General features: G+C 42.3%; 1 protein-coding gene across 1 annotated transcript; it reads right to left on the bottom strand.

Moving 5' to 3' along the window:
• Positions 1-2659: 2659 nt before the first annotated feature.
• On the bottom strand, positions 2660-19628 carry GTSF1 (gametocyte specific factor 1). Its single transcript, XM_049782977.1, has 7 exons — positions 19613-19628; positions 11348-11448; positions 8267-8393; positions 7790-7873; positions 7273-7336; positions 3280-3374; positions 2660-2676 (listed from the first exon to the last, which is right to left on the bottom strand). Exons 1-7 carry the CDS (start codon positions 19626-19628, stop codon positions 2660-2662), a joined length of 504 nt encoding a protein of 167 aa, XP_049638934.1.
• Between the last annotated feature and the right edge of the window lie 6446 nt (positions 19629-26074).

Genomic DNA, 26074 nt, shown 5'->3' on the forward strand with positions numbered 1-26074 from the left:
TTCTGGGGGAGGGGTGAGGGAGGAAAAAAATGTACTTGTCAGTCTGAAAGTCACAGACAGTTTATCTTTGTATAACCAGATTAGGAGAAAAATGGTGAACCCATTGATACAGGAAGAAGCAAGAGTCTTCTTCTAGGGTCTGGCATCTGCAAGGAAAGGCAAAAAATAAAGTTTAGTTTCTTTTAGTAACTAAAGAAAGCACCAACTACATCTAACAATGGACCACATAATCCCAATAAAAATATCTTGGTCTGTTGGAGGAATCTGCCGTAGTTAATGGCAGAACATCAAGTTATCTTCCATTCCTTAGCTCTTTAATACAGCTGAGCACACAGAAACATGTTAGTTGAATTGAAACATTCTGTTTAGAGATCAATGTATACTCCTTGTGTCAACAGTTTTATAAGTGATGAGAAAGTCAGAGTTGACTATTCAGGATATTGACTCCTTCAGATAATTCTGGATTAATTCCAGCTAACTTACACTGATCTTTCTCTTTTTCAAACATTCTCTCTCACATTAGTTTAACAATAGTAGTTGTGCTCTTCCAATGTAATTAGTGAATCAAATATTAATTTATCTGTATTTCTTGAAGCATGTATCTAGTAAAAGTATAGTAGCTGAACACCAGGTGCTCAAAAATGGTTTACTTTTATTCAAAGAATAAGGAGGTTTGTGGTTGTTGAGGGTTTTTTTGGTGTATATGTGTGGAGTTACACCTTGCAGTTTGGGATTTATTCCTGTAGTTGGGATTTATTCCTGTAGTGCTAGACACTAAATATTGACCTTCTGCATGCAAAGTGTAACACTCAACCCATTTTTCTATCTCTGGTATTATTCTTATTCTTATTTTGGTTTTTGGGTCACACCCGGCGATGCTCAGGGGTTACTCCTGGCTGTCTGCTCAGAAATAGCTCCTGGCAGGCACGGGGGACCATATGGGACATCAGGATTCGAACCAACCACCTTTGGTCCTGGATCGGCTGCTTGCAAGGCAAACGCCGCTGTGCTATCTCTCCAGGCCCCTCTGGTGTTATTTAAGGATTTTTTTTTGGGGGGTTATACCTGGCTACACTCAGGACTCCTGGCTCTGCGCTCAGAAATTGCTCCTGGCAGGCACAGGGGATCATATGGGATATGCCAGGAAGTCAAACCAGGGTCCGTCTGGAGTTGGTCACATGCAAGGCAAATGCTCTACCACTGAGCTATCTCTGGCCTCTATTAAAGATTCTTATTGAAACGGTAATTTCTACTATGTAGTTCCTCAGTGTTACACAGAAAAATAGAATTTTTGTATGGAAGAGTATTTTCTTCTGGTGGTGGTGCTCAGGGGCATACTCTTGGCTTAGTGCTTTGGGGTTATTCCTGGCTGTGCTTTATAATTTTATTTTTGGGGTATTTGAGCCATTTGAGCAGTGTTTAGAGGCTATTTCTTTATTCTTTTTCTTTTTTTGTTTTTGTTTTTGGGGCCCCACCCGTTTGATGCTCAGGGGTAACTCCTGGCTAAGCATTCAGAAATTGCCCCTGGCTTGGGGGGACCATATGGGACGCCAGGGGATCAAACCGTGGTCCTTTCTTGGCTAGCGCTTGCAAGGCAGACACCTTACCCTCTAGCGCCACCTCACCAGCCCCTTAGGGGCTATTTCTGACTCTGTGCTTAGGGGTCAGTCCTGGCATGCTCAGAAATCATTTGCAGTGCTAGGGATGAAACTATGGTCTGCTATAAGTAGCACAAGTGCCTTATTACCTGTACTACCTCTTTGGTTTCACCTGACTTGGGCTTGAAATACAACAGGGCAAGTGCCAGGGCTAAATTTGGGCCTCCTACATGCAAAGCATATTTTTCAGCTTGTTGAGCTGAAGAAACATTATTTAAGTACAAAATAAACCCAAAACTTACAGATCCATCTATTTTACTGTTCAAAGAAAATAAATGGATTGGAAGACAGTAGACCAATTATCTATTCAGTAAATATACATTGAGGTTTCCTATCTTCAAGACAGGGAATGTAGTATAACTTCTAACCTTCATAACAGACTTTCTGCCACAAGCAATGTGCTAAGTAACCTTAGCCAAGACAATATTTGAAGCATCAAATTTGGCTCAGCTATGAGTTTCACAAGGTGACCATAAGGAAAGGTACCAACCTTTTAAAAAAAATGCTTTTGGCCTCTTCATGTAGATTTTGTGTGGTTATGCTAAATCTACTTTAGGTAAGATCAACAGTGCAGCTTCCTAGAGATCCAAAAACTCTTAAGTGCTCATGAAGAGTATGAATTTTGATGAGTGTCAAACTGTATTACAAAGGAAAAGAATTGCAGAGCAGTGAAGCACAGCTGTCTGATTAATCTCAGTCCATTAAGGAGGTGTGAAAAGTCCAGAATGCAACTTTGATTAAAAAAAAAAGGCAATGTGTTCTAACATTAAAGAAACAACTTGGCATGTTATTGGAATTCTAATTTAACCAGTAAATGCTTATTCATTAGTGTGTAAAGTTATCACAGAGGCTATAAACTTAAAAAAACACAAGCCTTAATTTGGTACTATAATCTGAAAGAAAATTGGACCCAAATTACTTTATGTCCAGTTAAAAAAAATTCAGCTTTCATCTGAAGAAAGAGTGAAATAAAACAAACACTTACTTGATGAGATATTCAGTTACTGTGCATTTCCATCTACAAAGCAGAAATATTTCAAAATAAATACACCATGTCAATTAAAATTCCCTCTATCCCCTATTCTTACTAAGTACAAATGACTTTTTCCTAGGATATATTGAATTACAACATAAAAGTATAATCCAAAATTACTTCATTGGATTCTAACTCAAAAACATGGAAAAAGAAAATAACCTTTTTTTCTTGTGGGAAGGTTTGGGCCATACACCTGGTGGGCTCAGAGGACCATACGGATGCTGGGTATCAAGTCTGACAAGATACTTAGAATGCAAAACTTAAGAAGGTGCTCAATAGAATTATTAAAGTTTAAGATGTTCAGAGTTAGGGCCAGAGAGATAGCATGGAGGGACGGTGTTTGCCTTGGATGCAGGACCGTGGTTAGAATTCCGGCATCCCATAATGGCATCCCTGAGCTGCCAGGAGCCATTTCTGAGCATAGAGTCAGGAGTAACCCCTGAGCGTCACCGGGTGTAGCCCAAAAAACCAAACCAAACCAAACCAAAACAAAAAACGTTCAGAGTCAATGCTTTTGAATAACTGAGATGAACTGAATTAAGCATGATGAGAAGAGTAAAAACATGTAGCCTCTATTTTACTTACTTTTTTTCCATGGCAGAACATATGGCAGAGACTTGGGAACGCGCATGCCTGAAGCCAGGTTACTCTTATGTTCCATAAATATGTTGCTTGCATGGCTGCAAAATGAAAGATGTGACTAGCAAGCTATCTGTATTCTTTAGACAGGCACACACACAAGACAACCAAAGTGTTTTTCATAATCTGGGGGAAAACAACCACCTACATTTTGAAATGTAAACATGCTTTCATAAAAAAAAAAAATTTTTTTTATAAAATCTTTAAGCACCATGATTACAAGCATGATTGTAGTTGGGTTTCAGTCATAAACAGGACACCCTCATTCACCAATATAACAGTCCCATTATAATGATTACCATTTTCTCTGAAAAACTCGCTGTTTTAAGCAATATTAAGATAGGTCTAACCACTTTGTTTCCAGAAATTGAGATTAAACAGCAATGCCACCTACTGTTCAGTTGTATGACAGGCTCATCAACTCAATAAATTGGATCAATTTGATGCAAAGGCATCAAATCTCAAAAAATAAAACTAAAGTTGCACTGTTGTTGGAATTCATCTATAACTTTTCCTATCTTAATACATACACAAAATAAGATGCACTTCATATAACTGATTATCACTCAGGATCTATGATATTAATATTTTGGAAAGAAAAAAACATTTGGTAATGCATTTCTCCATCTTCTAATCCAGTTTTCACTTGGTTTGAAATACGATTTACTATGATCTTCTAAGATTTGAAGACTGACTAGGAGTAAGAAATCTTTCCCCTCCCCTTCCCTTTCTTTGGTCACACCTGGTGATCTGGGGTTACTCCTGGCTCTTCACTTGGGAATCATTACTGGTAGTGCTCAGGGGACCATGTTGGATGTTGAGGATTGAACTTGGGTTGGGTGTACAAGGCAAATGCCCTATCTGCTGTACTCTTTCTCTGAACACCCACATTTTTGTTTCTTAGGCCACGTCTAGTAATGCTCAGGGGACCATATAGAATGCCAGGGTTTGAACCTGGGTCAGCTACATGCAAGGCAAATGCTCTACCTTTTAAATTATCTTTCCTACTCAAATAACAAAAAATCTTTTTCTTTTTTGCCACACCTGGTGTTGCTCAGGGGTTACTCCTGGCTCTGTGCTCAGAAATCGCTCTTGGCAGGCTTGGAGGACCATGTGGGATGCCGAGAATTGAACTACCGTCTGTCCTGGGTCAGCTGCGTGCCAGGCAAATGCTCTACCTCTGTGCTACCACTCTGGCCCAATAATTGGAAATCTTATAAATTTTATTTATATTTTTGTGTCACAACTGGCAATGCTCAGGCCTTACTCCTGCCTCTATATTTAATCATTACTTCTGGTAAGGCTCAAACCCAAGTTGGGTGTGTTCAAAGCAAGTACCTTACCCACTGTACTATTATTCTGACTCCAAATCCAAAGTTTTAGAGAAGAAATCATGAGGCTGGAGTGATAGTACAGCAGGTAAGGTGTTTTGCCTTGCGGCCTATCCAGGGTTCCATCTTCAATATCCCTATGATCCCCTCAGTCCAAGAATATTCTGGAGCACAAAACCAGGAGTAACACTTAAGAACCACAGTGTGGGGCCCAAAGAAACAAAATATTAGAGACAAAATCAATGGGAATATAAGATGAGTTTTTTTTTCTTCTCTTCTTACATTTTACTTGTTAGAAGTTCTTTTTCTGTTTTTATTTATGTTTTTGGGTCACACCCGGCTGGGCTCAGGGGTTGCTCCTGGCTCTATGCTTAGAAATCACTCCTGGCAGGCTTGGGGAACCAAATGGGATGCTGAGATTTGAATCGTCCTTCTGCATGCAAGGCAAATGCCTTACCTTCATGCTATCTCTCCAGCCCCTGTTAAAAGTTTTTAAATTAAAACATGGGGCTGGCGGGGCCTGTGAGGTGGCGCTAGAGATAAGGTGTCTGCCTTGCAAGCGCTAGCCAAGGAAGGACCATGGTTCGATCCCCCGGCGTCCCATATAGTTCCCCCATGCCAGGGGCAATTTCTGAGCGCTTAGCTAGGAGTAACCCCTGAGCATCAAACGGTTGTGGCCCATAAAACCAAAAAACAAAAACAAACCAAAAATAACATGGGGCCAGGAGATAGCATGGAGGTAAGGCATTTGCCTTTCATGCAGAAGGTCACTGGTTCAAATCACAGCATCCCTGAGCCTGCCAGGAGCGATTTCTGAGCAGAGAGACAGGAGTAACCCAAGTGCTGCCGGGTATAACCCAAAAACCAAAAACAAAAAAACCCAAAACAATAAAAAACATGGGGCCAGAGAGAGCACAGCAGCAGGGCATTTGCCTCGCATGCGGCTGACTCAGGAGGGACCTGGCTCAACTCCCAGAATTCCATATGGTCTCCCAGCCTGCCCCGGGCAATTTCCGAGTGCAGAGCCAGGAGTTGGGTGTGGCACAACCACCAATCAATAAAAACCAACATGATTTGCAAAGTTACTCATAGTTGAGTTTTAGATATATAATGTTCAGCAGCAATTCTACTACCTATGTAATCTCCCTCTACCAATGTTCTCATATTCCCCTCTCCCAGTCTGCCATCTTAACAGGAACTTTTTTTTTTTTTTTGGGTCACACCTGGAAGCGCTCAGGGGTTACTCCTGGCTATGCACTCAGATATCACTCCTGGCTTGGGGGATCATATGGGACGCCAGGGGATGGAACTGAGGTCCGTCCTGGGTCAGCTGCATGCAAAGCAAACACCCTACCACTGCGCTATTGCTCCAGCCTCTGGTTGTTAAAACTTAGGTTTCAAGATTTCAGTATTGACTCCGTGGTTTGTATACTTGGCTCTGCCCTTTCTTAACACCACCAATGGACCTGAATCTTCTTAACCTCTGCCTCCTGTTATTTCATATCTGTCTTTTTCCTTTTCCACTCTGCAGTTATTCTAAATACCACATATAAGTGATATTTGTCCTGTATTTATCCTCCCTCTCTGGCTTACTTCATTTAATATGATTATTTCCAATTTCATTCATGTCACAGAAAATTGCAAGATACATTCTTTTCTTCCCAATTGCTAGGCATTTTTTGAATTCACAAATTTCAAATCAATAACTTTCTTAGTATTGCTTTACTGGGCCATGTTCCATGGTATACAGGGATTATTTCTAGCTGTGTGCTTAGGCATCACTCTTGGTAGTTTGCAGCGCTAGGGATTCAAGCAGGGTCAGCTGCATGCAAAGCAAGTGCCTTATCTCCTGTACTGTTTCTTTGGGACTTAAATTAATGAAGTTTAAAATGACTTTTTCAGATACATACTCAAGAGTAAAAATAATCTGTGGTGTAGCCATAGAATTTTCCCCAAAGTATTACAATAACATGAATCTAGTGGAAAAAAAAAAAAACAACAACGAAGATACAAGCGTGTCTAGCAGTATTGTCTTCCTTGCAAGATTTTTAGTATTTTTCTGTTCTCGTGGTGATTAACATAAAGCACATGATCTTTTATTTTTACTTATTTTTTTTTTTTTTTTTGGTTTTTGGGCCACACCCGGTAACGCTCAGGAGTTACTCCTGGCTATGTGCTCAGAAGTTGCTCCTGGCTTGGGGGACCATATGGGACACCGGGGGATCGAACCGCGGTCCGTCCAAGGCTAGCGCAAGCAAGGCAGGCGCACCTTACCTTTAGCGCCACCGCCCGGCCCATTTTTACTTATTTTTAATACTTTTGGGGCCACATGTAGTGATTTCTGGGTGACCATGCAGCACTAGGAATTGAGGCTGGGGATCCTATATGCAACAAATGTACTCCTGTCCTTGAGTCATCTTCCTAGCCCTACTTGACCTATACGTGCAGGAATATATGGGGAAGATAAAAAGCTACTAACAAAACACTATTCTGGCTATTTTTCCAACCTGTAACACCATCAAGGAAACATTCATGTTTTGGGAGGTTTTGATAATAAAGCACATCGATTTTGGAGATTAGTGCTGGAAACAAGGGCCATTTAATTTACCTGTTATTTCCACAGTAGTTGGCTGTGCCCCAGACAAATGGAGTGCTGGTCTGTTCCCACAAATCTGCCAGAAGAAGCAAAACATAGTTTGTGGCATTACTTGGTAAGACACTAACTTGTTCATGCTAGCTGAACTTGTAAGATGTGAAATAATATACCTAAGTTTACGGAAGCAAGTAAAAATTGATCAAGTACCCTGCCTAAGTGACACCATAGCAGGAATTTACTTGAAGGATATAAATACCAGGGACATAAATAATAATAAACATGCCTAGTAACAATCAGACAGATGGCACAACACAATTTATGGAAAAAAGCAGATGTAAAAAAAGTGCTTTATCTGATTAAGAAGGATAGGCTACTCTGTCTGCTCAACAATACAAATATACTTGCTCTAGGCGCCAATAAAAATAATAAGGCAATTTGAACATGGTATGTTCATAATAAAGGAAAACATTACTGTCTTAAGCAAATGACTTGATTTTAGACATATTATGAAAATGTAGAGGCACTTCACCTTTATCCCAGTCTTCATCGCAAGGTGGGCACTGCCATGTGCTTTCAGCCAGAGTCTCTTGTCCCATGTTCCTAGTTTGGTTCACTGCAAATCAACAGATATGATGTAAGAAGGGGACAGTGCCAAGTTACGTAAACAGACTTATAATTTATAGACAGTATGAAGGACAGCCTAATAGAACTTTCTCAAAAACTGATGGTATCAAAGCAAAATAGTGGTTTTACCACCGACAGAAGAAAAGCAGAAATAAAGACTACCATATTTATGGCAATATATTTTTTTCTTTCAATGAATAACTTAGTGAGAATTAGGTTGTTCAGAACAGAAAACAACCAGACACTAAAAAGACATAAAAGTACTGCTGTCCTGAAATGAAAGTCAAAACAAACAAACAAACTGTTGTTACATAACAAAAAAATTGAGGGTGCTACCCTCTAGCACTGAAACATTTTACCTAGCTAGTCTAGAGTGCCTTACCAATATCCTGCTCAATACAACTTTTGTCATCACAGCTTGAGATATGATGACTTATTTCAGCCCGAGGAACTTGGTGGCGGGCGTTGAAGGGACAAGTAGCCAATTTATTTGCAACATCAGGATGATTCTGTGTAGCAAAAATAAAGGGGTCAGTTGTGCAGAGGCTCATGTTTACTCTATAAATAACTCCTTAAAATCTTTCAGTAAACTAAGTAATGTTGAGTAGAAAAATAAGAATTATGTACTACTTATACTGAACATATACATATAACTTCAAACTGCAAGTCTCTGTTAAGATTATAGAATTTGACAATACAGACATTGGGACTAACATGTTTTATATGGAAGTAAGAGTGATTTGGGATTCAGTATTTGAACTATATTTTCTTCTTTGCTTTTCATGGGTTTCAAGATTCAGGTAACCACCTAGATTGGTAGTGCTTTTTGAATGTCTTTGGAAGCTAGGATGTTTAGGATGAATAGCAAAACACATATTTATTCTGCATTGCAGAAGCGTCTCTCCTACTAAAATATGATAGTGATGGCAAATAGCTGTTGAAGAGAAACTGCAGAAGAGACAAATCAATGATTTTTTCCATATTAACATAGGAATACTTTAAGTAATGATGCCTGAAATGTGGCTGTGAACAATTTGACCTTTATTTTACCTATTTCACAAGAGAAAAGCATAAATGGCAAGCGTTCACTTAGCTAAGTTCCTGTTTTAAAACAAGCAAAACAAATGTTAAGTAACACTCAATTCTATGGTAAATGTACCTAGAATTAAAAAAAAATTAGAACCAAAATATATACAATAAATGATACTCAAAAAATAATGTGATATGGGAGAAGGTTTGAGAAAACTGATTTCCCCAATGACTTTTGTAAGGGATATCAAGCATTTCAACGTGGTCAAAGATTATGAGCATGAGAATAGGGATGTATACTTTTTTATTTTTTTTGGGGGGGGGGTCACACCTGGCAGTGCTCAGGGGTTACTCCTGGCTCTATGCTCAGAAATCGCTCCTGGCAGGCTTGGGGGACCATATGGGATGCCGGGATTCAAACCAGCGACCTTTTGCATGAAAGGCAAATGCCTTACCTCCATGCTATCTTTCCGGCCCCTATACTTTTTTTTTTTTTTTAAAGGCTTGGCTTCCTTTCCCAAACTTTGAAGTCTAGGGAGAAACTTGTGGTGGTATATGCTGATTCTAATTATCTATCTAGATTCAATCTTACAGATTTCTTTCTATAGAAAAGAGCTGATGAGGAGCTAAGAAGTTAGTTCATATATATATAGTTAAAAAGTCCATATCTTACAGGCAGAGACTGATCTCTGGCACTGTATAGCTCCTGAGCAGTACTACATACAGTCAACCCAAATACTGCTTGAGAGACTCCCCCTATTAAAAGCAGTTTGAAATATTCAGTAATGTTATTCTAATAATGTATTCTAAACTGTTAAGAGAGATACCTTTTAAATGATGTTCATACATATGGGAATCATATGTAGTATAATTGTATATATTTTGTATTAAATACTAAAATCATATTTTGACAGAACTTTGGTCTATGTGTCTGAAGTCTGCATTCTAACAACCCATTCAAAGTACTTTAATTATAGTGTGCCAGTTTTAAAGCAATTTATACCAGCTAAGTCTACAGAATGATCAAAGAAAAAAACTGACGAGTTGTTCTTTTTGCCCCCAAAGGTTGCTTACTATTGAAATTTGGAGAAACAGTTGGTTTTTTGTTTTTTTGTTTTGGGTCACACCTGGCAGTGCTCAGGGGTTACTCCTCTCCTGGCTCCACGCTCAGAAATCGCTCCTGGCAGGCTCAGGGGACCATATGGGCTGCCGGGATTCGAACCAATGACCTTCTGCATGAAAGGCAAAGCCTTAACTCCATGCTATCTCTCTGGCACCAAGAAACAGTTGTTTTTAGGAATAATTTTTCCTTGGACTATATTCTAGCCATTCAACTTTTCTAAAAATAATTTTTTTTGGGTCACACCAGTCAAGTGCTCAGGGGTACTCTGATCTCTGCACTCAGAAATCACTCCTGGCAGGCTCAGAGGACCATATGGAGATACCAGGAATCGAACCTAAGTTGGCAGCATGCAAGCAAACAAAAACCTTATACACTGTACTATTGGTCTGGCCCCTAAATTTTTTTAAACAAAAACAATCAGAAATAAGTGCATTATGGTACTAAATCCTTATCAGGGTTGTCTGTCTGTCTGTCTGTCTGTCTGTCTATCTATCTATCTATCTATCTATCTATAGAAATAAGTACATTATGGTACTAAATCCTTATCAGGGTTATCTATCTATCTATCTATCTATCTATCTATCTATCTATCTATCTATCTATCCATCCATCCATCCATCCATCCATCCATCCATCCATCCATCCATCCATCCATCATCTATCTATCTTTGGGGCCACACCCAGTGATCTATCTATCTATCTATCTATCTATCTATCTATCTATCTATCTATCTATCTATCTATCTATCTATCTATCTATCTATCTAATCAGGGCTATCTATCTATCTAATCAGGGCTATCTATCTATCTATCTATCTATCTATCTATCTATCTATCTATCTATCTATCTATCTATCTATAAAATCACAAGGAAAGGAAGTTTTCCTTGCTAGCAAAATTGTTTCCTATTTCACAAATGGCAATACTCTAAAAAAACAAACTCACCTTATTTACACAGTAAAAACAGCTTATTTGGGCACATTCGGTAGGTCATTTGCCGTGTATGCGGCCAACCTGGGTTCTATCCCCCGCATTCCATGTAGTCCCTTGAACTCATCAGGAGTGATTCCTTAGCGCAGAGCCAGGAGTAACCCCTGATAACTGCCAGGTGTGACCCCCCAACCAAACAAAACCAACCAAAACACCACCTTATTTATTCAAGAAATAAAAATCCACATAGGTATAATCCCCAAACAATTCTGGCATTCAATTAGAACATTTATAGTAAAAAGATTTTTTATTTATAAAATTTGGCTTTTTGAAAAGATTCAGGAGGGCATTATAGGAAAAACCATGAAAACAATATCCTACCTTTCTGCACTTGATAAGATGATAAGGAAACCTGCAGGCCCTGATCTGGTGATTTTTATCATAGGGGCATTGTATTAGTTTTTCGGGGTCCAGGGAATCGACTAAGAGAGAGAGAGAAAAAAATATGTTTAACAGGATCTTGTAAAACTATAATATTCTAGGCACACTTGATTTTGAATAGCAGCTATAAAAGTGACACAAGATAATCTAAATACAACTTGAAAATGTTTAAAGGTTGACTATCCATTTGAAAATGAAAATGTAATTGAGAAAATACAACTGTTACCACTAAATCATTAAGTCCAACAAAACTAGTAAATCATGAATTGGGGTCTTTTGTTTGTTTGGGGGCCTTATCTGAATGTGCTCAGGGCTCACTGCTAATTCGGCACTCAGTGATCACTCCTAGTAGTGTTGAGGAACCAAATATAGTGCCAGGAATGGAACCGGGGTTAGCTGCATTCAAGGCAAGTGCCCTATCCTGCTGTTCACTGGTCTTTTAAATTGTGGTCTTAATCCCTATTTACACATAGATGTTTTCATTGTTACCCTCATTGCAAAATAAAAAGCTACATGAAATGTTTTATTTTTTTTTTTTTTTTGGTTTTTGGGCCACACCCAGCGGTGCTCAGGGGTTACTCCTGGCTGTCTGCTCAGAAATAGCTCCTGGCAGGCACGGGGGACCATATGGGACACCGGGATTCGAACCAACCACCTTTGGTCCTGGATCAGCTGCTTGCAAGGCAAACGCCGCTGTGCTATCTCTCCGGGCCCGAAATGTTTTATTTTTATGAAAGTACTAAATTAGTCTAATATTCTGATCTTTTGTTAGCCCAATTTCCAATCAGCACGCTTAAGTTTGGAATAGATGGTGTGTCAGTCAGTGCAATGTAGTGAATCTAAGTGCTAGGGAAAAAGATAGTGGCTCAGGCACTCATGCTTAATTGAAAATTATTTTTAGAAGACCACACTTTCAGGAATCATTCTATAGTCCAACATATAAAAATTTCTAGGACTTAAGAGTTTTCAATGAGTTGGAGTTTATGTTTTGCATGCAGAAGATCTGATTCAGTTTTGCATGGTCCCTGAATCAGAAAATGATTCATTGTAGATGTGCCACCACCCCACCCCCCCCAAAAAAAAAAAAAAAAAAAAAACAAAACCAAAATGAACCAAAAACAAACCATGGGGCCAAACCACAGGGGCCAGAGAGATAGCATGGAGGTAAGGCATTTGCCTTTCATGCAGAAGGACAATGGTTCAAATCCCAACATCCCATATGGTCTCCCGAGCCTGGCAGGAGTGATTTCTGAGTGTAGAGCCAGGAGTAACCCCTGAGCACTGCCGGGTATGACCCAAAAGCAAAAAAAAAAAAAAAAATAAACAAAAACCAAACAAACCACAAAAAGAAGCTTATTTAAACGTATAAAATGTGTAAAGCTACACTTAGGCTTTACCGTATGTTCAGATTAAGCCCCAATTTTTACTGGGTTGGTGAAGCAAGGGAAATTAAACTGTTAAGCATATTTTGAGTATGTTATGAGGACAAAAGGCAACCTAATAAATCCTGTTGCTACCAGTTAAGAGACCAATCAAAGTGAAATAAGACAATTCACATTTGTATTTTTTTTTTTGACAATTCACATTTGTTAAGCAGCTTATAAAACCAAGAGACGACTATGAAAATCAGAAGCCAGTAGGGGCACTGAAACAGACAGCTTCACAAGGAAAGCAGTAAACACGAAATAAACTGCTACCACAATTATTATGCAAATGAGCCAGAAAGGTGACTTGAAGGACAGAATGAATAGAAAGAAAACTCTTTAGGGAAAGGCAGGCTTATTATGCCAACTAGTCTCTTTCTGACCAGCAATCTCTTCATATTTCTGAAGCTTCAGGGAGGTTATTGAAGATATTTTTAGTTTCTTTTCACTGAAGCCATTCTATCATTGGCAAATATTAGGCTATATCAGCAGCTGACAACTTTGTATCTTATAATCTGTATATATTATACTAAACTGGTTTTCTAGATAAAATTAAATAATTTTAAACTAAAATTTGTTAGTGTTGATGGGACTGGAGTGATAGCGCAGCCGTAGGTGTTTGCCTTGCACACAGCTGACCCAGGATGGACCTGGGTTAGATCCCTGTTGTCCGCCATATGGTTCCCCGGAGCCAGGAGCGATTTCTGAGCATATAGCCAGGTGTAACCCCTGAGCATCACCAGGTATGGCCCAAAAACGGGGAAAAAAAAAAGTTAGTGCTGAGAAAAAAAGTGTTAAGACTTAATACTCATATTGTTGTGCAACCATTGCTCATATTTTTTTTTTGGGAGGGGGACACACCCAGCAGTGCCCAGGCCTTACTCCTGATTTTACACTAAGAGATCAATCCTAGCAGGGCTTGGGGAATCATAGGCAGTGCCAAAAATTGAACCTGGGTCAGTTACTACCTACATACAAGGCAAGTGCCCTACGTGTTGTTACTGTACTTTTGTTCTGGCCCACTCAAAACTTTTTCATTTTGCAAAACTGAAATATTGTACCTACTGAACAACTCCCTATTCCCTCTTGTGTCAGGCTTTGCCAATCAATATTCTTTTTCTATGTGTTTGAGTATTTTTTTTAATAACTCATTTAAATCAAATCATGTATTTTACTTAGCTTAAAATCCCCCAAAGCTCACTCAGCTATCTTGTAGCATGTGATGGGAATTCCCTACGTTTACTTTGCCCTTTTTTTTTTTTTTACTTAATATATCTTGGAACTCCTATGTTATAGGAAATATTTCATGAAAATATTTTTTTGATGTTGTTGCTTTCCTTGGCAAGAGTAAATTCTATGGAAATAAACCTGACAAAAGCATACGAGTAATAGTACAGTTGGTAGGGTGCTTGTCTTGCATGCAGCTGACCTGATTCAATAATCCCCAGGATCCTGTATGGTACTTTGATCCTGCTAGGAGTAATCCCTGAGTAAAGAACCAGGAGTAAACTCAGAGCACAGCTAGTTGTATCCCCCAAACAAGAACAAACAAAAGGATTATTAGCTAAGAGGGACAGTCCAAAGTCAGTGGGAGATCTACAGGAATTAGACTTTAAGGTTAGAAGAAAAAGGTTATTGTGTAGTTATTTCTCAAACATGACCCCCAGCTATAGAATTATCTGGAAATATATTAACATCAAATTCTGACTTGATAGGTGTGGGACAGACTCTACGATTCTCTATTTCTAACAGACTACAGGTGACACTTTTTTTTTTTTTTTTTTTTTTTGGTTTTTGGGTCACACCCGGCAGTGCTCAGGGGTTACTCCTGGCTCTATGCTCAGAAATCATTCCTGGCAGACTCGGGGGACCATATGGGATGCCGGGATTCCAACTACAGTCCTTCGCATGCCTTACCTCCATGCTATCTCTCCGGACCCAAGGTGATACTTTTTTAATTACTCTAAACACCATGGCTATAAAATTGTTCGTGGTTGGGTTTCAGCCATAGAATGTACACCACCCTTCACCAGTGTACATTTCCTGCCACCAATGTCCGCAGTTTCCACACACCCACCCTTTCTTGCATGCCTCTGGGATAGGGCAGGTATTTTCTCTCTCCCCTCTCCTTTCTCTTTTGCCATATCTCTCTTTCCTTTTTGACACTGTCATTTGCACTATGCCTATCACCATGCATATCACTTTATTCCCTTTCAGCTAGGTGATACTTTTTTTTTTTTTTTTTTTTGGTTTTTGGGTCTCACCCGGCTGTGCTCAGGGGTTACTCCTGGCTCCATGCTCAGAAATTGCTCCTGGCAAGCATGGGGGACCATATGGGACACCGGGATTCGAACCTATGACCTTCTGCATGAAAGGCAAACGCCTTACCTCCATGCTATCTCTCCGGCCCCAGGGTGATACTTTCTGAGTAAAAGTTGAGGCATAAAGGGGAGGGGGGAGATTGTTTTCTACTTGGAACTAAGGTTCCAAGACAAATCAATGAGTCTACCATGTGATGAATTCAGCTTTTTATTTTTGCCACTACTGCTAGTGCTCAGGGATTACTCTTGGTGGGCTCATATGGGATGTTGAGGATTGAACTTAGGTTGGCCAATAGTTAGGCAAGAACCTACCTGTTACATTATCACATCGGCCTCAATTTCAGTTTTTTGTTTTGTTTTTGGGCCACACCTAGCAGCGTGCAGGGGTTACTCCTGACTCTACATTTAGAAATCACTCATGGCAGGCTTGGGGGACCATGTGAGATGCTGGGAATTAAACTCAGGTCTGTCCTGGGTTGGCTGCATGCAAGGCCCTACCATTGTAATATTGTTTTGGCCTCCAAATTTAGTTTTGTTTTGTGTTTGGGTCAGATCCAGGGGTGCTCAGGGGTTAATCCTGGCTCTGCGCTCAGAAATCACTCATGGCTAGCTCGGGGGACCATCGTCCGTCCATCCTGGATAGGCTACATGCAAGACAAATGCCCTACTGCTGTGCTCTCCAGTCCCCCAAAATTTAGGTTTTAATTAGAAATATATTTTTGAGTCACATCTGGTGATGCTAAGTAAATAGGTGGTGCAAGTTATTTAACTCAAGATGCCAGCATGTAAAACATGTACTCCAAACTTTTGAATAATCTATCTTCCCCAGCCCATAAATAAAAATATTTTGGAAAAAAAATAAAGGGGCTGGGAGAGGAGCCCTAAGAAAGATCAAGTTTCTCAATCTCGTTTTCTTTCTGTAGGTCTCCATTCTACAGTTGGTTGGTCATTGAGTCTTGTACAATGATCCCTCATTTATGCCATTTTCACCTGTGAATTATTAGAAATCCTGGCCCACAGAGAAATACCTTCTATGGTCCCTGGTTGAGAAATGCAGTTCTACACCATTGATTTTTGAAGTGGGGTCCAGCAGCCTGAGTTTAATAGGCTCCATACATGATTTTGCTGTATGTTAATATTTTTTTTTTTTTTTGTGGTTTTTGGGTCACACCCGGCAGCGCTCAGGGGTTATTCCTGGCTCCAGGCTCAGAAATTGCTTGCTCCTGGCAGGCACGGGGGACCATATGGGACGCCGGGATTCGAACCGATGACCTCCTGCATGAAAGGCAAACGCCTTACCTCCATGCTATCTCTCCGGCCCCATAATATTTGAGACTTTATTATCTTTTTTGTTTGTTTGTTTTTTGGGCCACACCCGGCGGTGCTCAGGGTTTCCTCCTGGTTATCTGCTCAGATATAGCTCCTGGCAGGCACAGGGGACCATATGGGACACCGGAATTCGAACCAACCACCTTAGGTCCTGGATCGGCTGCTTGCAAGGCAAACACCGCTGTGCTATCTCTCCGGGCCCTTATTATCATTTTTTTTTTATGAGGGCCATACTTGGTGGTGCTCAGGGATCACTCTCTGTGATGCTGAAGTAATCATGTATAGTGCCAGCGAAGAAGTGGGGTTAGCTGCATGCTAAGTCAAGTGTCTTGCCCGGTACTAGCTCTTTGGCCTTGTTACAGAAATCTATTATAAAAATTCAATGTCTATTTCTTTTCTTTTTTTTTTTCTTTTTTTTTTTTGTGGTTTTTGGGTCACACTCGGCAGTGCTCAGGGGTTACTCCTGGCTTCATGCTCAGAAATTGCTCCTGGCAGGCACGGGGGACCATATGGGACGTCGGGATTCGAACTGATGACCTCCTGCATGAAAGGCAAATACCTTACCTCCATGCTATCTCTCCGGCCCTTTTATTTGGTTTTTGGGTCACACCTGGCGGTGCTCAGAGGTTACTCCTGGCTGTCTGCTCAGAAATAGCTCCTGGCAGGCTCGGGGGACCATATGGGACACCTGGATTCGAACCAACCATCTTTGGTCCTGGATCGGCTGCTTGCAAGGCAAACGCCACTGTGCTATCTCTCCGGGCCCATCAATGTCTATTTCTATATAGTCCTTATGTGTTGGTGATAAAGAGTCTGTGGGACTCTTGCTTGAAGATATAATGGGACTGTATATCGCTGGCTGTTAAGGTGCATGTGTTCAACCCTCGTGAATCCCTGGTGCCACATGGTTACCAAAGAATTGCTCAGTGTAGGGCCAGAGCAATAGCACAGTGGTAGGGTGTTGGCCTTGCATGTGGCTGACCTGGGATGAACCTGGGTTCAATCTCTGTCATCTCATATGGTCCCGAGTCTGCCAGGAGTGATTTTTGAGGGCAGAGGCAGGCGTAATCCCTGAGTGCTGCCGGATGTGGCCCCCAAAAACCCAAAACAAAAAAAGAATTTCTCGGGGCCGGAGAGATAGCATGGAGGTAAGGCATTTGCCTTGCATGCATAAGGACAGTGGTTCGAATCCCAGCATCCCATATGGTCTCCCAAGCCTGTCAGGAGCGAATTCTGAGCTCATAGCCAGGAGTAACCCGAGTACTGCCGGGTGTGATCCAAAAATCACACACACACACACACACACACACACACACACACACACACACACACACACACACAGTTTTCAGTGTAGCCCTGGAGACCCTCAAGCAGTAACCAGGATAGCCTGGAAAATTCATGGTACCACAGAACTCGTAGCACTGTACTCTGGGGCCTTTGAATTCATTAGGCCAAGAATTCCAGGAAGAATCCTTTGAAAGCATTGCTTGTGAGATTTGCTTCCAAGTATTAGACTATACTTTAATCAAAAATTATAAAGAGAGGGGCTGGAGAAGTGGCGCTAGAGGTAAGGTGTCTGCCTTGCAAGTGCTAGCCTAGGATGGACTGAGGTCCTATCCCCCAACTTCCCATATGGCCCAAACCAGGGGCGATTTCTATCTGAGTAATCCTTGAGCATCAAATGGGTGTGGCTAAAAAAAAATTAAGAGATTCTTATTAAGGCATCAAAGTAGAAACAGATCTTGGGGCCGGGCGGTGGCGCTAAAGGTAAGGTGCCTGCCTTGCCTGCGCTAGCCTCAGACGGACCGCGGTTCGATCCCCCGGCGTCCCATATGGTCCCCCAAGCCAGGAGCAACTTCTGAGCGCATAGCCAGGAGTAACCCCTGAGCGTCACCGGGTGTGGCCCAAAAACCAAAAAAAAAAAAAAAAGAAAGAAACAGATCTTACTGCCAAGTTCATCATCAGGCATCAATAAGATTTCCTCAAAACTTGGGACTTAGAAACTACAGCATCTGTACCAAATAGTATACCATCTATAATCCTAAATATAGAAGATTTTGATTCTGACTAAATATGCAGCCTCAGACAAATCAATTTAGGCACTATTTTTTAAGTTGCTAAATTTATAAGAAATTATTTTCATGTCTGTCATTCTTGGTTTGATATGGCATGATTATGTGCTCTCTCCTTCGATTTTTTGGGGACCATTTAAGTTTCTGCATAAACAATTAGGAACATTCTCTAAGATTTCTTTTAAAAAAAAGGAACAGGCTGGAGAGACAGCATGGAGGTAGGGCGTTTCATGCAGAAAGAAGGTAGCTAGAATCCCGGCATCCCATATGGTACCCCCAGCTTGCTAGGAGCGATTTCTGAGCGTAGAGCCAGGAGGAACCCCAGAACACCCAAAAAACAAGGAACATCAACATTATGCATATCATAGTATCTTACAACATAGAACATAGTTATTATTCCTGGTTTTTGTTTGTTTTTTTGGGTCACACCATGCGGTGCTCGGGTTACTCCTGGCTCTGTACTCAGAAATTGCTCCTGGCAGGCACAGGGGGGTGGGTGGGGGGAACCATATGGGATGCTGGGGCTCGAACTGGGCTCTGTCCTGTGTTGGCTGTGTCTAAGGCGAATGCCTTACCGTTGTGCTTGCTCTGGTACCTATCCCTGGGTTATTAATAAGATAAAACTGAAATAGAGCTATATGTACTTGCAAGTACTAGAATATGGCTCAAATGCTAGATTATATGCCTACTATATGCAAGGTTGAGCTCTATTTACATCACAAGTATCTTTTTTTGTTTTGTTTTGTTTTTGATTTTTTGGGTCACACCCGGCGGTGCTCAGGGGTTACTCCTGGCTGTCTGCTCAGAAATAGCTCCTGGCAGGCACGGGGGACCATATGGGACACCGGGGGATTCGAACCAACCACCTTTGGTCCTGGATTGGCTGCTTGCAAGGCAAACGCCGCTGACATCACAAGTATCTTATTTCAAATTTGTTATTTCTCTGCATCAGTACCACACAGCCCTTTTCAGTAATTTAGGGAGAAATAAAAATAGTTTTCAATACATAATCTTGCCAGGCATAAAGCTACATATTTTCTAAAAACAAGAAATACATACTGTAGGTTTCTTCCATGTTGAAGAAGAAGAAGCTGAATCCAAGTGCTGGAGGGGAAAAAATGATTCAGGGAATCAGAAATAAAATAAAGCATTTGGTAACCTAATACATGGAGCTGAACTAGAACTGAAACTACCAAATTCAACATACTTCTTTAATAGTGTCTCTGTTCCAAATATTTTCTCCTAAGTACTCTTTCTCTGAAGCCTTTTAAGCATTAATAAAAAATGTGACTTCACCTGACTTAAATTGTATTCAGGTGAAAATGTGATTACAACAGTATATTGCTTACTATGTTTAATGCTGTAACACTAGAAGAGGGAAGTAAAAAAAATTAAGAACGAGGAAATAATTAAAAAAATTCTCTCAACTTCTTAAAAATATAAGATGGGTGGAGTGATAGAACAGCAGGTAGGGTATTTATGTTACATGCAGTCAACCTTGGTTCAATCCCCAGTACCCTATATGGTCCTTGAGCCCTGCCAGGAGTAAGCCTTAAGTATCTTAGGCTCATTCTCCCTTCTTCTCCTCCTTCCTCCTCTCTTCCTCCTCTTCTGCTCCTCCTTCCTTCTTCTCTTTCCTTCTCCTCTCTTCCTCTTCTGCTCCTCCTTCCTCCTCCTCTTCCTCTTCTGCTTTCTTATTCTCCCTTCTCCTCCTTCCTCCTCTCTTCCTCTTCTGCTCCTCCTTCCTTCTTCTCTTTCCTTCTCCTCCTCTTTTTCTTCTCCCTTCTCTTCCTCTTCTCTTTTTCTCCTCCTCCTCTTCTTCTCCCTTCTTCTCCTTCCTCCTCCCCCACTTCTTCTTCCTCTAAGGTCCCTCAGCATCCTCTGCCGGGAAGCCCAAACTTCCCTCCAGGCCCTCCCGGAGCCTCTGGACCGCCCTTGGGCGCGGTCGCCTAGGCGACGGCACCACTTCCGGGAGGGCGGGGCGCCCGAAGGGGGAAAAAAAAAGTATCTTAGGCTGTGGCCCAATCACATCACTACAGGACAGGCAGGCTTTCCGTCTTGCTCCACATTGGAAACTCAAAACACTGGAAGCCCCAAGTCAGTCAGAATACATCAAATCCTTCTAATATGCTTACAGACATTATAGTTAGCCATTTCCAGGGCCTTTTTTCTTCTAACTTTTCTTTTTTTTTTTTTTTTTTCTTTTTTGGTCACACCCGGCGGCACTCAGGGATTACTCCTGGCTCTGTGCTCCGAAATCGCTCCTGGAAGACCTCGGGGGACCATATGGGAAGCTGGGATTCGAACCACCGTCCAACCTGGATCAGCTGCATGCAAGGCAAACGTCCTACTGCTGTGCTATTGTTCCAGCCCCCATTCTATGACTTTTTTATGAAGAGCTGCTACTCTTTTTTTTTTTTTTTTTTAATAAGAGAGGCACAAGGCACACTTGGCTGTGCTCTCTACACTCTGGGATCACTTTTGGTAGGTTCAGGGAATGCTGGAAATCAAACCTGAGTCGGCTCAGTAAGGCTTGGAAATAATATGGAGTGTCTGGGTTGGAACCGGAGTCAGCAGCATGCAAAGCAAGGACCATACCCACTATTTAAATCTTTATTATTTATGTATTAAATACATTTATTAAGTAATATTTATTATTTAACTCTATCTAGGTAAGACTCCTTTTCTCTAGATACCAAGGCAAACTCCTGAATGTTTGGGCTTTGGAACTATCCATTTTATGAACAAATCATATAAAACAAGTCTTTCCTGGAAGGGCAGAAGCTTGAAATGGATCAGGTGGTGTATTCTGCTATTGACCCTCCTCCCTACCCCACTCCACCCGGCTTGAGCCCTGATTAAATCCACTTCATTGAGGGAGGAACTAAATGAATCTAAGACCCACCTGATAGGAAACTTCTGAAACGGGATAGCTTTACTGTGTTTCTAGAGCAAGCTCTTCTTTGGGGCTTCTCCCCAGTCACACGATTCCACCTCCTTCTCCCCACTCCAAATCCCCCACCCCCAGATACCCCATCTATGACATAGGCAGCCTTGGAACCTAAGCAACCACGTCCAGGTGATCAGATGGAACTCTGATGATCAGATGAGTAATTTGCAGCAGAGCCCACTTGGGAAACACAATGAGTGAAACTCCTGAAAAACATTCTTTACCCACACATTACTCCAAGTCACATGATCTGTCCTGGCTAACCAGAGATGAGGAAAGGTTCTAGTCCCTCCGTCTAGGTTCCTTCAATAGGAGGGAGGGGGAGAAAGAGGGGGAAAGGGGTGGGAGTGAGTGGGTGTGGTGTGTGTGGGTGGGTGGTAAACTAGCCAACAGTTCCTGAAAACATTCTTTTCCCAACATTATTCCAAGTCCATCTAGGTTCCTTCAACAGGACAGTGTGTGTGTGTGTGTGTGTGTGTGTGTGTGTGTGTGTGTGTTCCTTCAACAGGTTCTTCTAGTCCCTCGGTCTAGGTTCAACAGGAGGGTGTGTGTGAGTCGAACCAGACGGGTGTGTGGGTGTGTGTGTGTCTAGGGTGTGTGTCTAAGCAGAGATGAGGAAAGGTTCCTCTCTAGTCTCTGGTGTGTGTGTGTGTGTGTAACCAGAGATGAGGAAAGGTGTGGTCTCTGTCTAGGTTCCTTCAACAGGAGGAAGTGTGTGTGTGTGTGTGTGTGTGTGTGTGTGTAAACTAGCAACAGATTTAGCAGCCGCCATGAAGCCAGTCTAACCTAGGGAGAGACAGAGAGCAAACCCCTCCCCCCCCACAAAGAAGAGCACTGGAACCCCGAGCTTCAATGTTCAGTTGTTTCCATTTAAATCTCTTCCGCCTCAAACTATCCCCCAGCATCGCTCTGCGTCCCCCTACAGTTCAGGGAATGGCTCAACTATCCAGCAGTTCCTTTTGGGGGGGGGGTGGAATGGGGGATGGGAAGACTTTTTTTTTTCCTTACAGGCTACAGGGCCTCCTTGAGGTGATTTCCCTCACTCCCCCCCCACCACCCCCCCCCCCCCCGCTTCAAAATAAAAGAAACACAAGCCCAAGGAATCAAGGGCAGGGCTGAGGAGGTAGCAAAGTGGGCCAAGAAGCCAGGGCGGCCTCCAAGGTTTCTGATGACTAGACGACGACGAAGCTGCCTGAGGAGAAGCTGGGGGAGCCCCCCCCCCGGGGGAGCCCCCCCCACAACTGCGCTAAAAATCCATCCACTTGGAAGCCAGCTACGGGTAGAGATGTAAGGTTATTCGCATCCCAGCACGGAAAAAAGCCCTGAGGAGGCCCCCCAAGGCAGAGCGGCAAAGCCTCCACTTACCTCGACGAGACTCGCCTCACAATGGCCTCCACCCACATCCGCTCCCAGCAACGCGCAGCTCACTCCCTGCGTCACTTCCGGCGTCTGGCGTTGGAGTGGGCCCCACTTCCGGTGATGGGCCTAGAGTGGTCTTTCAGAGGAGTGGGCCGCACTTCCGGTGTAGGGCTTAGTATAGAGTCTTCCACAGGAGTGGGCCCCACTTCCGGTGTCAGGCCTACCGTGGAGTCTTCCAGAGGAGTGGACCTCACTTCCTGTGGTGGGCCTAGAGTGGAGTCTTTCGGAGGAGTGGGCCTCCCTTTCGGTGTCTGGTCTAGCTTGGAGTCTTCCAGAAGAGTGGGCCCCACTTTCAGTGATAGGCCTAGCTAGCATGGAGTCTTTGAGAGCTTGATCTGTGGTTTCTCCTCTCCCCGCCTCTGCAGCCTCTCCTCGAGGGCGCTTTCTTCCCACTAGCAGGTCCCCATGCCTTTGGACGCCACTTTTTATCCATCCTGCGAGCTCACCCCTGGCTAGGCTTGTGTGGCTTCTGCCTCGTGGCAGCCATTTTAGAAATGACCCGAGTTTCTGGCTCCCTCAGGGAATGGTGGGAATCCCTCAGAGGCCTGGGTGGGAATCTCTTAAGAAGGCAGAATGGTCAAAGCTGCACTGAGCACAGGAGTCCCCTGTGGAAAGAGTCACAAAATTCTAAAGTCATAGTATGGGACAGTCCTGGGGCTTTGGGGTGTAAGGCAGCCTATGGCCAAAAGGGAGTTTTCAATCAAGAGCTCAATGAAGAGTTGACCGGCTGGCCAGGCAGAGGGAGGCCAGAACCGTTATGGCTGCGTTGAATGGAACATCTGTTCCGAGCCTTTCTTCAGAAAATGCTGTGGGAAAAAAAAAAGGAGAAGTTAGTTTTCTTCTCTCATAGGTGCTTAGGAAACAGGACCCCCCCCCCCCAATCATGAAAGATTAAATGGCAGTTAAAATGGGCCTCAAAAGTGCCTGAGAGAAATTATAATTAGGAGTCCAAAGTGCTCAGGAGAGGCTTTTAATTGAGAAAAATTTGTCTTTGAAAGTTTGTTTCTGGGGGCCGGAGAGATAGCACAGCGGTAGGGCGTTTGCCGACCCAGAATGGATGGTGGTTCGAATCCCGGCATCCCACATGGTCCCCTGTGCCTGCCAGGAGCAATTTCTGAGCGCAGAGCCAGGGGTAACCCTGAACACTGCCGTGTGTGAACCCCCCCCCCAAAAAAAAAAAAAAAAAAAGCAAGCAGCTTCTGGGGCAGAGAGATAGCATAGCAGTAGGGCATTTGCTTTAGAGGCAGAAGGACGGTGGTTCGAATTCCGGCATCCCATATGGTCCCATGAGCATGCCAGGAGCGATTTCTGAGCGTAGAGCCAGGAGGACCCCCTGAGCGCTGCCGGGTGTGACTCCCCCCCAAAAAAAATTTCTTATTTTTTCACAGCGTGGGTGATAGAGAAATAACACAGCAGCTAGGGCACTTGTTTTGCATTCAGACAATCTGGGTTCAATCCCCGATACCCCCGTATGGTCCCCTGAACTTCATTGGGAGAGATACTTGAGTGTAGAATCTGAGCACAGACAGGTGTGGCTCAAAAACTAAATTTTGGTGGGGCACACTTGCTGTGTACAGGGGTAAGTCATGGCCCCAATTTTAAATTTTCTTTCTTTTTGGTTTTTGGGTCAGATCCAGGGGCACTCAGGCTCTGCACTCGCGCCTGGGAGGCTTGGGGGACCATATGGAATGCTTGGAATCGAACCACCCTTCTTCTTGGGTCCGCTGTGTGCAAGGCAAATGCCCTACTGCTATGCTATCCGGCCCCCCCAAATTTTTTATTTTTATGAAAAAAAAAAACATTTTGGTTATAGAACAGCAATGTAATAAAGCATGGGAGTTTATTTACCAGCATGCTGGGGTCGTCCTTATTAGGTAACGACTCCTTCCTGAGCTCTCAGGCTCCTTTTATAGGGTTACCGAGGCTTCAAACCATCACCAAACCTTTAGGTTGATTGTCTGTTGTTTAGGGTGTTTCCTTTTATGGTTAGATATCTAAGTGAAATATTGTGGTTTATAGGGCTTTGGGGTCTGCATCAGCTGAAGTAGTAGAAGAGGGGCTCAGATGCCCACTGGGCAGCCCCCGGGTGTTGCAAGTTTATCTTAACTGTTTTGATGTCTCTGAAGTTCCTGAAACTGGCTGTTCTGGCCTAGTCTTTGTTCCTTAAAACTTGAGCCTGTTGTGGCTGTACTTAGGTTCAGAGCAAAGCTAGGTTACAGTTAATTCCAAATCAAACTTTAGATCCTAACACTGGTACTGAGACTTTTTCTCCATGGTAAAGAAAGAATAGAACTCAGGGCTTCATTTGGTAGATATGCAATTCATTAGCTGAACTACATAGGGATGTTTTATTTTTAATTAGACAACTTGTAAATATAAAAAATGTTTCCTTTTTAAAATCCTTGTTGGCCTAGAGTGTGTTTTAAAGCCTTTGGTTCATATTAAGACCTACAAAATTGTGTTAGTGGAAGTCCAGAGTAAGACATTCTTGTAGCTAATAGCTCTTAATTTTGTCTGAACATTAGAATTATCTTTGGCATTTTAAAGATAAATTGCCATCTAAGATGGATTAATGAGGAAGGGTTGGGCATAGCTATTTTTTTTTTTTTTTTTTTTTTTTTTTGGTTTTTGGGCCACACCTGGTGGTGCTCAGGGGCTACTTCTGGCTGTCTGCTCAGAAATAGCTCCTGGCAGGCACGGGGGACCATATGGGACACCGGGATTCGAACCAACCACCTTTGGTCCTGGATTGGCTGCTTGCAAGGCAAACACCGCTGTGCTATCTCTCCGGGCCCGGGCATAGCTATTTTTAAAGAACAACCAGATGATTCTAATATGTAGCCAGATAAGAACTGACCTAGGCACTATTTTGAATTTACAAGACCTATTCACCCAGGTGGTCTGGATGATGAAGGAAGAGCTCCTCCTGTGATGGAGCTGCTAAAGTGCTTCTACAAAAATGATGTAAAGAATGAAAACTTCGTTGCAAGTTTTGCACAAAGCATTTTAGAAAAAAAAAATATGCTGTTTTGGAAAATTAGTTTTAGGATGTTAGGAAGTAATTTTATGAAATCCTGAACTGAAAACCTTTGAGAATAACAGATTAGTGATTTGAAGTGAATTCTGATTACCCTCCAACCTCAGATGTTAAT

The sequence above is a fragment of the Suncus etruscus genome, chromosome 11, assembly GCF_024139225.1.
Source record: "Suncus etruscus isolate mSunEtr1 chromosome 11, mSunEtr1.pri.cur, whole genome shotgun sequence".
NCBI lineage: Eukaryota > Metazoa > Chordata > Mammalia > Eulipotyphla > Soricidae > Suncus > Suncus etruscus.